The 12,635-nt window shown below is 49.0% G+C and overlaps 1 protein-coding gene across 3 annotated transcripts in view; it reads right to left on the bottom strand.

Moving 5' to 3' along the window:
• WWC1 (WW and C2 domain containing 1) overlaps nucleotides 1–12,635 on the bottom strand; it is a 151,604-nt gene that overhangs the window by 22,495 nt on the left and 116,474 nt on the right. For all 3 annotated transcript variants that reach the window (XM_059417319.1, XM_059417320.1, XM_059417321.1), the window contains 5 exons: nucleotides 12,300–12,408; nucleotides 11,779–11,859; nucleotides 11,043–11,129; nucleotides 9,677–9,869; nucleotides 324–476 (listed from right to left, as the gene is read on the bottom strand). In XM_059417319.1, the coding sequence (XP_059273302.1) occupies nucleotides 324–476; nucleotides 9,677–9,869; nucleotides 11,043–11,129; nucleotides 11,779–11,859; nucleotides 12,300–12,408 (623 nt within the window). The remainder of the gene's footprint in view (nucleotides 1–323; nucleotides 477–9,676; nucleotides 9,870–11,042; nucleotides 11,130–11,778; nucleotides 11,860–12,299; nucleotides 12,409–12,635) is intronic.

The following is a 12,635-nucleotide window of genomic DNA, read 5'->3' as shown; positions in this document are numbered from 1 at the left end:
ACACAGGTTTCTCCTTCCTACTCCACTTCACTAAAAAAATAACAACATAAATTAAGGTTTTCATCAGCCAAGTTCTATTATGTCAAGCCAAGTACAAAAGGGGAGAGCACAGATGTGGAAGATGTGCAAATGGGAGCTCCCTGCCCCTTAGCACAGTAGCTTGCCCTCCTCTCCTTCTCTGTTCCAATACCCTCGGCTGCTTCCCCCACCTCTGACGCCCGCCCTCCTCCAGTTCTGGGAGAGGCTTTTCCGTCCATCCATCCAGGTGCTGCAGACATAGGAGGGTGGGGCCAACCCCGGACCCAGCTCAGGACCCAGCTCACCGTGCTTTCAGGCTCTGGGGTGGAGACCTTGGCTCCCACTGGTTTGGGTTCCCTGCTCTGTTTCTTCAAGTATTTGTAGCTCAGGAGGTTGTACCAGCGAGTCGACCTCTCCCCAGACCGACAGACCTCAGCCAGGCTGATCTGGGCGCCTCCCTGTTGAGGATGGGAAAAGGCAAGAGGATAAGCCAGGGCTTGACAAGGTATTCTGGAGGAATTCGGCTCCTGAGGGAAGTAGGAAAAACACCCCCAGAGGGGATGGGAACTTCTGGGAAGAGGAAAGGATGAGTTCTGAATCATTTTCTACAACTCACTCATTTACTAACTTACTCATTCATTGGTTTACTCATTCACCAAATCCTTATTGAACACCCACTGCATGTATTTTTTTGTTAATTATGATAAAAAACATAAAACTTACCACCTCCTGTCCCCCAGTTTTACTAAAATATAACTGACATGTAACATTGTACTAGTTTAAGTTGTACAACATAAAGATTTGGGGGGTGCCCGGTTGGCTCAGTTGGTAGAGCATGTGGCTCTTGATCTCAGGGTCGTGAGTTCAAGCCTCAGGTGGGATGGATGCAGTTTACTTAAAAAAATAAAGATTTGGTAGACTATGTTTTGTGAAGTGATTACCACAACAAGTTCAGTTAACATGCATCACCTCATGGTTATAATTTTTTTTCTTACATGAGAACTTTAAGATCTATCCCAACAACTTTCAAATAATACAGTGTTGTTAATTAGTCCCCACCCTGTACACCAATGGCCACAACTTACTTATCTTATAACTAGATGTTTGTACCTTTTGAATACCTTTTCCCATGTCCACTACCCACCCTCCACCCCCCATTTCTGGCAATGATCAATCTGTTTCTATGAGTTTGGTTTTTCAGATTTCACCTGTAAGTGAGATCACACAGTCTTTGTTTTTTTCTCTCTGGCTTATTGCACTTAATACGTTATCAAGGTCCATCCATGTTGTCATGTAAAATTTGCCCTCTTACTGTTAAGTGGATAGTTCAATAGTGTTTATATTTACATTATGCAATGGATCTCTAGTGCATTTTCATTGGAAACTCTATACTCATTAAGCAACTTCTTTTTCTCCTTTTTCTCTTCCCCCGGTCCCGAGTAAACACCACTTTCTGTTTCTATGAATTTGACTATTTCAGATACCTCATATAAGTGGAATCACTCACTGATTTGTCTTTCTGTGACTGGCTTTTTTCATTTACCATAATGTTCTCAAGGTTTATTTGTGTTGTAGCATGGGACAGGATTTTTTCCTTTTTAAGTCTGAATAATGTTCCATTACACACAGAGATCACTTTTTTTTGAGACAGAGTGTGTGTGAGAGCCAGGTTGGGGGGTGTGGGAACAGAGGGCGATGGAGAGAATCCTAACTAGGTTCTGCGCCCAGCACGGGGACCGACGTGGGGCTCAATCTCATGACCCTGAGACTGTGACCAGAGCCAAAATCAAGAGTCAGGACTCTTAACTGACTGAGCCACCCCAGTAAGAGACCACAATTTTTAATCCATTTATCTACGGACACATATTCGGGTTGCTTCTGTCTCTTGACTATCATGAATAATATTGCTATGAACACAGTGTGCAAGTATCTTTTCAAGACCTTGTTTATGGGGGTGCCTGGATGGGTCTTTGCCTTCAGCTCAGATCATGGTCTCGGGATCCTGGAATCGAGCCTCACATACGCTCTCTGCTCAGTGGGGAACCTGCTTCCTCTTCTCTCTCTGCCTGCCTCTCTGCCTACTTGTGATCTCTGTCAAATAAATTAATAAAATCTTAAGAAAAAAAGACCTTGTGTATAGACCCAGATATGAGATTGTTAGATCACAATGCAATTCCATTTTTAATTTTTTGAGGAACCGCCCACGCTTTTCCATAGCAGCCCTAACGACTCAGACCCGATCAACAGTGCACAAGTCTTTTCTTTTTTCTCACATCCTTGCAAACATCTGCTGTCTCTTGTCCCTCTGATAATAAACATTCCAAGAAGGATGAGGCGCTTTCTCACTGTGATTTTGATTTGCATGTCCCTGGTGATTAGTGATGGTGATCATCTTTTTATGTACCTGTTGGCCTTCTGTATGTCTTCTTCGGAAAAATGATGATTTAAATCTTCTGCACGTTTTTAACTTGGATTGTTTGCTTTTTTACTGTAGAGTCGTACAAGTGCTTTGTACATTTTAGATATTAACCCTTTATCAGACACATGACTTGCGGACACTTTCTCCTATTTGGTAGATTGCCTTTTCATTTTGTTGACGATTTCCTGTGCTGTGCAGAAGCTTTTTTTAGTTTGATATAGTCCCACTTGTTTATTTATTTATTTATTTATTTATTTATTTATTTTTAAATATTTTTTTTATTTATTTGACAGAGATCACAAGTAGGCAGAGAGGCAGGCAGAGAGAGAGGAGGAAGCAGGTTCCCTGCTGAGCAGAGAGCCGGATGCGGGGCTCGATTCCAGGACCCTGGGATCATGACCCGAGCCCAAGGCAGAGGCTTTAACCCACTGAGCCACCCAGGCGCCCCCCACTTGTTTATTTTTGCTTTTGTTGCCTGACTCCTTTTTGAAGTCAGATCCAAAAACTCATCACTAAGACCAGTGTAGAAGATTTTGAACAACTCAGAGCTCCAGCAACAGGAGACTGCAGAAATAAACCATAATATACTTACCCAATGGGCTATTATATAGCTATATACAAAAAAATAAGGAAAATCTCTAGGTGCTGATGTGGAGAGACTTCCAGGCTGTACTTTTTTTTTTTTTTTTTAAGATTTTATTTATTTATTTGAGAGAGAGAGAGAGAATGAGAGAGCGAGAGCATGAGAGGAGAGAGGTCATTAGGAGAAGCAGACTCCCTGCAGAGTTGGAAGGCCGATGCGGGACTCCAGGATCATGACCTGAGTGGAAGGCAGTCGCCCAATGAACTGAGCCACCCAGGGGCCCTCCAGGCTGTACTGTTAAGGTGGGGGGGAACCCCACCCAGAACAGCGCAGAATGGAATATGCCGTGCACTACATTTTGTTTAAGAAATGAAAAGGTGGGGCACCTGGGTGGCTCAGTTTGTTAGGCAACTGCCCTCAGCTAAGCTGGAGTCCCAGGATTGAGTCCCACATATAGCTCCCTGCTCAGCAGGGGGTGTGCGTCTCCCTCTGACCTTCCTCTATCTCATGCTTCCTTTCATTCTCTCTCAAATTAAAAAAAAAAAAAAAATGGAAAAAGGGATGAGAATACATATATTCTCTTTCTATATATACATACATTTTGCCCGTTTTTGAGGTGCAAGGTGAATATATGTGCAAAAAGAAATGCTGGAAAGATAAAGAAAACACTAATCAAAGCGCTTAGCCATCTAGGATGGGGGGGCTGGGTACAAGGGTCAGGGGGAACATGATTTCTCTTCAGTTAATCTTTCTATATAGTTTTTCTTTGAATTGTGTAAACGGATGTCTTAAGATGGAGTGAAATGACACTGTATCAACCTAATTGAATGTAACCTCCCAGGGAGAGGATTTATTTCCAATGACACACATCCTGTGGCAAAAATGATAAAATAATTCTCACCACTCCTCAGAGGCCTTATTGTTTCAACATGCCCTCTTTCAAAGAGCCCTGACCAGGTCCGGGGTTTGGCTGACTCACCATCCCCAAAACAGCGGCTGTGCCAATGGGGTAGCAGAAAAGCCCACGAACCAGTTTGTGAAGTTGGCCAGTAGCCACGCGGTGGCTCGAGGGGCCCCTGAGATGAGGAGGGGCCTCTCCAACCCACCTGGGATCCTCTCCCTCAGTTCTTCCTTGTCAGGATGGACCAGGCATGGTACGGACTGTGCAAACCCAACGTGTGGCTCATGGCTAATTTCTACAACAGTGGTCAGTGGGGAAAACAAGGCTAATTTCTACAACGGTGGTGAGTAAGTGAGGAAAACAAGGTAAATAACTCCTACCCGCAGGACTAGGGTCAGGTCAGGCATTAAATGGCTGCTGCATTTTAGGCACCTGTAAAACGTTTACATATACACAAATGTGAGTGTATTATGCATTTATTCATTTAATAAATATCTTCTGAGCACTTCGCAGCAGACTTACACAGGAATATGGAAGACAAAGTTCTGCCCCCAAGGGGCTCAAAGACAGACAAAAGCATCAGACATTATGGTTCAGAACATGCCAGGTCATGTTCAAGGGGTAGGAGGGAATGAAAATAATGACAGCTTTGAGGTGTGACACTGCCATCAGATCACTAGTAATTCTAACAAGATACACCATGTATTTTGGGCTGGCTCATGGGTGAGAATATGGTCTACTTTGGTAAATGATTCACTTTGAAGGCATTCATTTATTTATTCAACACACACACACACACACACACACACACACACACACAGAAAGTAGCCTCTACGTGCCAGACACTGTTTTGGGTGCTGGGGCTACCGGAAGATTTAAGGCAGATAAAAATCTCTGCCCTCACGAGCTCACATTCCAGTCTGGGGGAATCAGATAAACAAATTGAAAGTAAATACTAGCTTGTATTTCATGGGACTCTAAGATGCCATTAATTATACAATATACTATTTCATGCACTCTAAGAAAGAAAAATAGTTGCCAATTAAACTATGACCCGTCATCTAGTATAAAGTGCATCTTGATTTTAGAGATTCATTAAAATGTGAAAATCACGTATGCCCTAAAATCTGTGATATAAACAAAGGGGGAACATGCCGCACAGAGAAAAAGAATACAGAGAGAGGGGAGCGGGGGCGGATAAGAGGGGGGGAAAGGGACAGTGATTTTAAATAGGGTGGAAGGAAGACCTCACTGAGAAGGTGACTTTTGGGTCAAGCCCAGAAGGAGGCAGGGGAGTGAGCCTTGCCCATCAGTATCTGGGAGAAGAGAATTCCGGTCAGAGGGGACAGCAAGTGCAAAGGCCTAGAGCAGGGAGCACGCTGATGTATTCAAGGGGCACGAGGAGGCTGGAAGAGTCATCCTGGGATGAAATCTGGGACAGTAATGGGGCAAATCCCCGAGGGCTTTAGGGGGCAGGCAAGGAGCCCAGGAGTTGACTCTAGGTGGGGACAGAAGCTACCCTAAGGTTTTAGGCTAAAGGAGTCTCATGCACTGATTTGCAATTTAATAGGCTCCCTCTGGCTTCCATGTTAAGAGATGAAGGGAAGCAAGGACCGACACAGGGAGACCTGTAGAGCTGGCTGTAGGATCCAGGTGACAGATGGCAGTGGGGTAGTGGGCAGTGGTAAATGGCTGGGATCTTTTTTTTTTGGCAGAGGATTTTTAGTTTTGTTATTTTTAAACTTTATTACTTAGAGCTGTTTTAGGTTCACAGAAAAAAAACTGAGTAGAAAGTACAAAGAGTTTCCATACACCTTCTGTCCCCCAACACACACAACCTCCCCCACTATCAACATCTAACGGCTGGGATCTTTTGAAGATGGAGCTGCCAGAAGTTTCACAAGGACCGGATGTGGGGTGGAGAGGAAGAAAGGGGTCAAAGATGACCCTGTGGTCCCCAGCCTGGGCAGTGGAAGGACAGGGTTGCTGTCATCTGGGACAATGAAGACCCAAAAGGAAAGATCAGGGGTGTGCTTGCGGACAAGTTCATCTGAGATGCTTCCTGGACAGGCAAGAAAAGATGTGGAACAGAGAGTGGGAGTGTAAGGCAGCTGCGCGTGCAGAGGCCCCGGCTGGAGCCAGACATCTGGCATGACGCCAGAGAACGAGGCTCTCAGTCACTGGGGCAGGGATGCGAATGGAAAAGGAAGAAGGGCGAGACCTGAGCCCTGGTGCCCTGCGACACAGCAGTTGGGGAACCGAGAACAATCAGCGGAGACAGAGAAGCCAGTGATGAGGGGAGGATGCTGAGAGTGAGGTGTCCTGGAGGCCAAGTCAGGGCAAAGGATGCCGAGGAAGACTCGCCGAGCAGAGCGACTGAGAAAACACAGCTGACCGGCCCAGGGAGAGGAGGCCAGAGCCGTGGCCCCTGATGACCTCACTGAGCACACTTCTAATGGAATGGTGAGGACAGAATCCCATGTGAGCTGGTTTCTAGAGAGAACACGAACACCCTTTCCACATTTTACTCTAAAGGAAAAAAACAAGGTAGTAGCTGGAGGGAGAAATGGGTAAAAACTTCTCTCTCTCTCTCTCCCTTTTCCTTTTTTCTTTTTTTGCTTTTTGAGTTTCTTTTTAAGCACTGGGGCATTCCCAGCATGTTGGTATACGGACAGGCCAGATCCAGGGGAGGAAGGACTGGAGAGAGGACAGAGCCCGAGTCACCAGTGCCACGGTGTCCCTGAGAGAAGCTGCTTCAGACGGGGCGTGGGGGAGGGCCGAGGTGAGAGCTAGGAGAAACGGCAAGAACGAGTGAGGCAAGGGCCTCAGCAAGGGGAGCCTGACCTGGAGAAGCTGCTGCTGGAAATGTGAGGACAGAGGAGAGGGTAGGAACTTGCCCCTGGGACAAGGGGAAGGCAATGGGCCGAGGGAGAGGCAGTATCGGTGCTGAGTAGCATGAGGGCTCATGACCCTAATGAGGTTTATGACCTCAACTTTATTTTTTTAAAAGATTTATTTATTTATTTGAGAGAAAGGGAGAGCATGAGCACACATGCACACTTGTGTTGGGGGGGGAGGGGCAGAGGAGGGACTCTCCGGCAGACTCCATGCTGAGCGTGGAGCCTGACACAGGGCTCCTGGGACTCTCGGGGCTCTCGACCTCATCATGACCCATGAGATGACCTGCACCGAAACCAAGAGCTGGATGCTTAACTGACTGAGCCACCCAGGCACCCCTATGACTACTATTTTATTTCATTTTTTTTTTTTAAAGATTTTTATTTATTTATTTGAAGACCGAGATCACAAGTAGGCAGAAAGGGAGGCAGAGAGAGGCGGAAGCAGGCTCCCTGCTGAGCAGACAGCCTGATGCAGGGCCCAATCCCGGGACCCTGGGATCATGACTGGAGCTGAAGGCAGAGGCTTTATTTAACCCACTGAGCCACCCAGGTGCCCCTCATTTTATTTTTTATTAACAAATAATGTCTGATTTGTTTTAGGGGTGCAGGTCTGGGATTCATGTCTTACACAATTCACAGTGCTCACCACAGCACATACCCTCCCCAGTGTCCATTATACGACTACCATTTTAAAATCAGACCCCACAGCTTGGCTGTGTTTCCCTCCAAGTGCAGGGGTGAAGAAGAGTTCACTTTGACAGGGCGGGGGTTTTCCCCAGTGGGGAAGGCAAGGTGAAACGGGGCAAGGGAGCCTCTTTGTTGTAATGGTTACCTATGGGATAGGAGTGGGGCCTGGGAAATGGGCTTTCTTAACAGAACCTGTGCCAAGTGGCACTGAGCTTAGCAGCTGGGAGTGGATGACCAGGGCGTGAACCACCAGGGCCCAGCTGGAGAGCCTGTGACCCCTGTTATGCCATACTCGAGCATTTGGTAGAACTGTTACCTGAGATATTGGGGAAGGCAGGCCTCGTATTCATCCTAACTCATAACTCAGGTCTGGAGGCCGGGGGGACACAGGAACCCCCTGAGAGGCAGGACAGTACAATGCCTGCGTGGGAGGAAGCTGCAAAGGAAACAGGCTTCTCCACCATCTTGACGGATGGCCTGGGCAGGCTACTTAGCAGTCTGGGACCTTGAATTATTTTTATTTTTATTATTTTTTAAAGATTTTATTTATTTATTTGACAGAGCGAGAGAGAGAGAGAGAGTATGTGTGTGTGTGTGTATAAGGAGAGAGGAGAGGCAGATTCCCCACTGAACAGAGAGCCTAATGCGGGGCTCTATCCCAGGACCCTAGGATCATGACCTGAGCTGAAGGAAGACGCTTAACCCATTGAACTACCCGGGCACCCTAGGGGGCCTTGATCCCTTGTCTGTCACATAGAGGCAATTCTGACATCTCTTCCTCAGGCTGCTGGGAGGGTTGAGTGCAATGCTGCCCACAGAGTTCTTTTACAGTCCTAGACATGGACGCTGCTCAGGATGGGGACCACTGCTGAAGGCTGGCTGACAAGGCAGCTCCAAACAGATCAGAGATTCCCCACACCCAGCCCTGTAGGGAGACCGCGTGGGAGCACACAGCCTTTCTCCTCGAGTCCCACGTCCTCGCCTGCTCCTCTAACCACCAAAACACGGCAGCCCGACACTCCACATCCCCACAGGAAACAGGAAAGCAGGTTTCCCATTGGCCACAGACAGAGACAAGCCACAGTGGGATGAGCGCTTTGGCTGCTGCCATGACAACCAGCAATGGCCAGACTTCAATTAGGAAGGAGGAATAAAAGACATCCAATTAGGAGAAGAGAATAGGATTCTCTTCTTATTGAGGAATTCCCAGGGCTGAGGAAGTGCTTCAGCAGAAGAGACTGGCTTTAGAAAAGCTTTCTGCTCTAACATCCAGTGCCTCCCCTGCTCGCCAGTCTCAATCACTGTCTGAGCTGTGGGCTCCGGTGGGTCTGACATGAGTGGGCGGCGCAAGGGGACCTGCTGTAGGTTCTAACCGCTCCAGCCACTGGGTGACCCTGCAAAGTTCTGTGACCTCGCTGTTCCTCAGTTTCCTCACTGACGTAACAGTACCTGTTCCATAAGATTGCAGTGAGGGTAGAGAAAGCACACGTAGGGAGCTTAGCTCAGCACCCGCCACAGCAGGTCCCTTCAATCTAGGGATGTTATCGCATTATTGCCAATAACAGTATCAGCAACTCTATAGACGGCGATGATATTGTTCTGTACCTCAGCTGCGGAGGGGCAGGAGTGGGAAATGAGAGCCAGCAAGCATCTAGTCTGCACAGACACATCACTGTTTTACTTGCTGTGGGAAGCAGCAGCCATCGGCAGTGCTTGGGAACTTAATAAAAATGCAGAAACTCCTGCTGTCCCCGCCTGCCCCCAGTCTTGCGGAATCAGAATCTGCATTTTTAACCAGAGCCCCAGGTAACCTGTGTGCACGTTCAAGTTCCAGAAACTCTGCTTTAATCCTCCTTTAATCCTCAGAGAGCCCTCTGTGAGGTAGGCAGTGTTAGCTGGATTTTGTAGATACGAGACAGAGAATTAAGAGTCGTAGGCAACACAGCTTCATGCACAAGGGACGTGGCTTCAGTTGCAGGGCTCAGAAAGGAGCTTCCCACTTCCTCGTCCCCTGCTCCGTGTGAGTGTGAGAACGCTGTTCGCCGTCTCAGAGTTCCCTGCCTGGAACCCAGGATGAGCTTGTTTTCTCTAAGCCTCCTCCCTAAACTGCAAGGTGCACCCATCCCCAGAAAGACAGAAGGCCAGAGACAGACAGACAGAGCCCTCACCAGGCACTCCTCCAGATGGCTCCTGTCGGTGGTACAGACATCGACTCTTAAGGTCTTCTGGTGAAGGGCTGGATAGGACATGGACACCCAGAACATTTCATTGAACACGAGGGTGTCTGAGGCGTCCAGGGGCCGGGTCCGGAACAGGCAGGTGGTGCTTTCGGAGCAGGGAAGGATAGCTACGCGAATGTTCCTAGAGGGAGACAGAGGAGAGCCCAGTTCAGTCAGGCTCTGGGCTGATGTGTTGGGCTAAACGGTTGCTGCAAATCCCTCAGCAAACAGCAGCGCGGAGTCCAAGTTCTCAAGGGGTTGTGCAGGTATTCGTAAGGGAAGCAGAAAGGGCCCCCCCGATAACACATCACTCTTCCTTCTTCTGAATCCCCCAATCCCCAGAACCTCAAAGTGGTTGGAGCCTGAGGCCAACAGTGTGCAAACTTCTGTGCACAAAAGAATCAGCGAGTCTGCTTGCTGACACTCGGGAAGCCTTACACAACCGCCGGTAGGAAGGCAAAGTGCTACAGCCTCGCAGAGGGGACAATTACAGAGGCGCTGACCCCGTGACCCATTCAGCCGGCATCTGGATACTCTCCCACAGATACCCCTGCACAAGAACCAATGAGAGACGGAGCAGGTCATTCATTCTGGCTCTGTAAGAGCGGAAGACTGAAAACGACTCTGCTGTCCCATCTTGTCGTCCTTCTGTTTGGCCGGCTTTCCTCCCACCTTTCCCCTTCCCACACATCACAGCCTCAGATGCTGGCTGGGTGCAGACGACGGAAATAGGAGCTCCTGTTGCTGTCCCAACGCGCACCGTCTAGTCAAAGGAGAAACATGTAGGCAGAGGAAATGCAATGAAATGGAGAGCCGGTGGGCCGTGGGAAGAGCCCACAGGCAAACAGGGAAGTGTCCGCTACATCATGCCCTGTAAGGTAAGAGCCATCACACCCTTCCGACAGCAGCGCAGCATCGGGCCCTGACTCCTGAGAATGGCATCTCCTTCTCCTTCTGTGTGGAATACTTGGGCTTAGAGCAGACAAAAGGGGCCATGACCACCTTCTTCATAAGGCTTCGAGTTCACAAGGGCAAGGATGTGCTCAGCACCCCATTCTTGGGCCGGCCCACGGCAGGGGCTCACAGCGTACGTGGGAAGGAACTAAAGCCGTGGAGAGTGCTTCCCTTTACAGTTAGTGAGTTCACCTTCACGCCTGAATCCACACTCATGGTACGGACGTGTGGCATGATGACGGTCATACGTATTAAACACACACGCAGCCCACTGTCGGAGCAGGACAGAGCAGGAGAGCACCCCCAGGGAAAGCCACAGAGGCTGAGAAGGTGACAGACACTGTGTCAGCGATATACTCACACTTTCTGGTCCTGCTGCAGCGGCAGAGCAGAGAGGTTACTGAGCTGGATGATTAATATTGCAAATTGCTTATTCTTCTCATCGTACCTGAAATGGAAAGGGGCATATGGAGCTTCTAGGAGTGACACATTTCTCTCTCCCTTAAGGATCACCGATGTGGCTGCTGGCTGCTCGGGGGGCTGTGGTGAGCTCAGGGGCAGAAAGCCCAGGCTTTGCTGCCATGCAGGGGTGTAGGTACAGAGCTGTCAGTCTCAACGTTTAAAGAGAAGCCAGAAGATTGCGCTATCTGAAATTTCTTGATATTTAAATGTTGGCCATTAATTTCTACTGAAAATAATATCGAGGTCATCCTACATTGAGAGAAAACCACAAGAATAACAAATCTGGGCTGCAACTCCCAGAGGGTGGAAACCTCAATGGGATGGTAAGACAAAAAGCCACAGCAACAGTGACGGAACAGACCAACATGCTAGAGGTCTCAGTCAGGGTCTGGCGTTGCCATCGGCCAGCTCCGTGGGTTGGGGCAAGTTGCAAGGTCTTCAAGACCTTATTTTTAAACTCTTTTGTAAAATGTGGAGCTGAGAAGGAGGGAGAGGGTTGGCCCCCTTTAGCTGGGAGCCCACAGCTCCTGGCAAGTCCTGCTGGTTCTGCCTTCCTCCCCGGGGCAGCCATGAAGGTCAAGGCTGGGAGGATGCTGCCCACCACCCCCACTGCATTCGTCTTCCCAGTCACTTACTTCAGGGCAATCTGAACCCGGGTTGTACCCACTGCTTCTGATTCATCACTGTCAAAAGCAGCGGCTTCTGAAGCACCCAATCTGGAAGGCAACGTAGGGAAGAAGAGGGTCAGGCTTCCCTGCAGTAACCTAGGGCCAAAACCATTTTCTAGACACGGGGTTCTCTCGGGCAGGGTGTGTCTGGGTCCTCAAAGAGGGAAGTCTGGGTCAGCTCAGACTCCCTGCAGACCCTTCCTTCCCATAGCTGCTCAGGATTCCTCTCTGGAAGGGGCTGTCCTTTCTCTAGCACTCGCCCCCTTAGCTATACGCTCCTTCGTGGCAATCACGGGACCAGCACTCCCGCAAATGTGACGTGCCCCCAGCCCCAGGAGGAGCAGTGCTGTGTACACCTTCAACACAACCGAAACAGGGCTCCCGGCGGGGAAGGTGGGGTCACCTGGCCATGCCCTCCCACATACCAGAGGGGGCCCGGGCTCTGCATTCTCAGACTTCCCAAAGAAAGCCAAGACTCAGGGACCCACCTCTGCACGGAAGCCTCATACACACCACTGTCCCCGGCCACGGATTCATCTGACACAGCAGCTGAGACACAGGCCACTTTCAGGCTGCACCCCTGGGCTGTATTCATAGCTGGAGGAGGAAGGGGGAAAAAGGAAGGATGGCATGGCCGGGCTCAGAAACCATGACACTGTCTTTGCAACATATACTCTGTCCTAAGGTGGTCCTGCCAATACCACCTCTGAACTCAACAGCAAGGTCCTGCCTTGCTTTGGGGTGTACGTTTCTGTCGTTTAACATCCCAGACTTGGAAGCCCAAGTGCCTGGGTGCACATCTCAGCTCCACCACGTACTGCTTC

This window comes from Mustela nigripes, chromosome 12 (genome assembly GCF_022355385.1).
Source record: "Mustela nigripes isolate SB6536 chromosome 12, MUSNIG.SB6536, whole genome shotgun sequence".
Taxonomy (NCBI): Eukaryota; Metazoa; Chordata; class Mammalia; order Carnivora; family Mustelidae; genus Mustela; species Mustela nigripes.
Note: the sequence above shows the minus strand (reverse complement) of the source record. Positions and strands in the feature narration are given on the sequence as shown.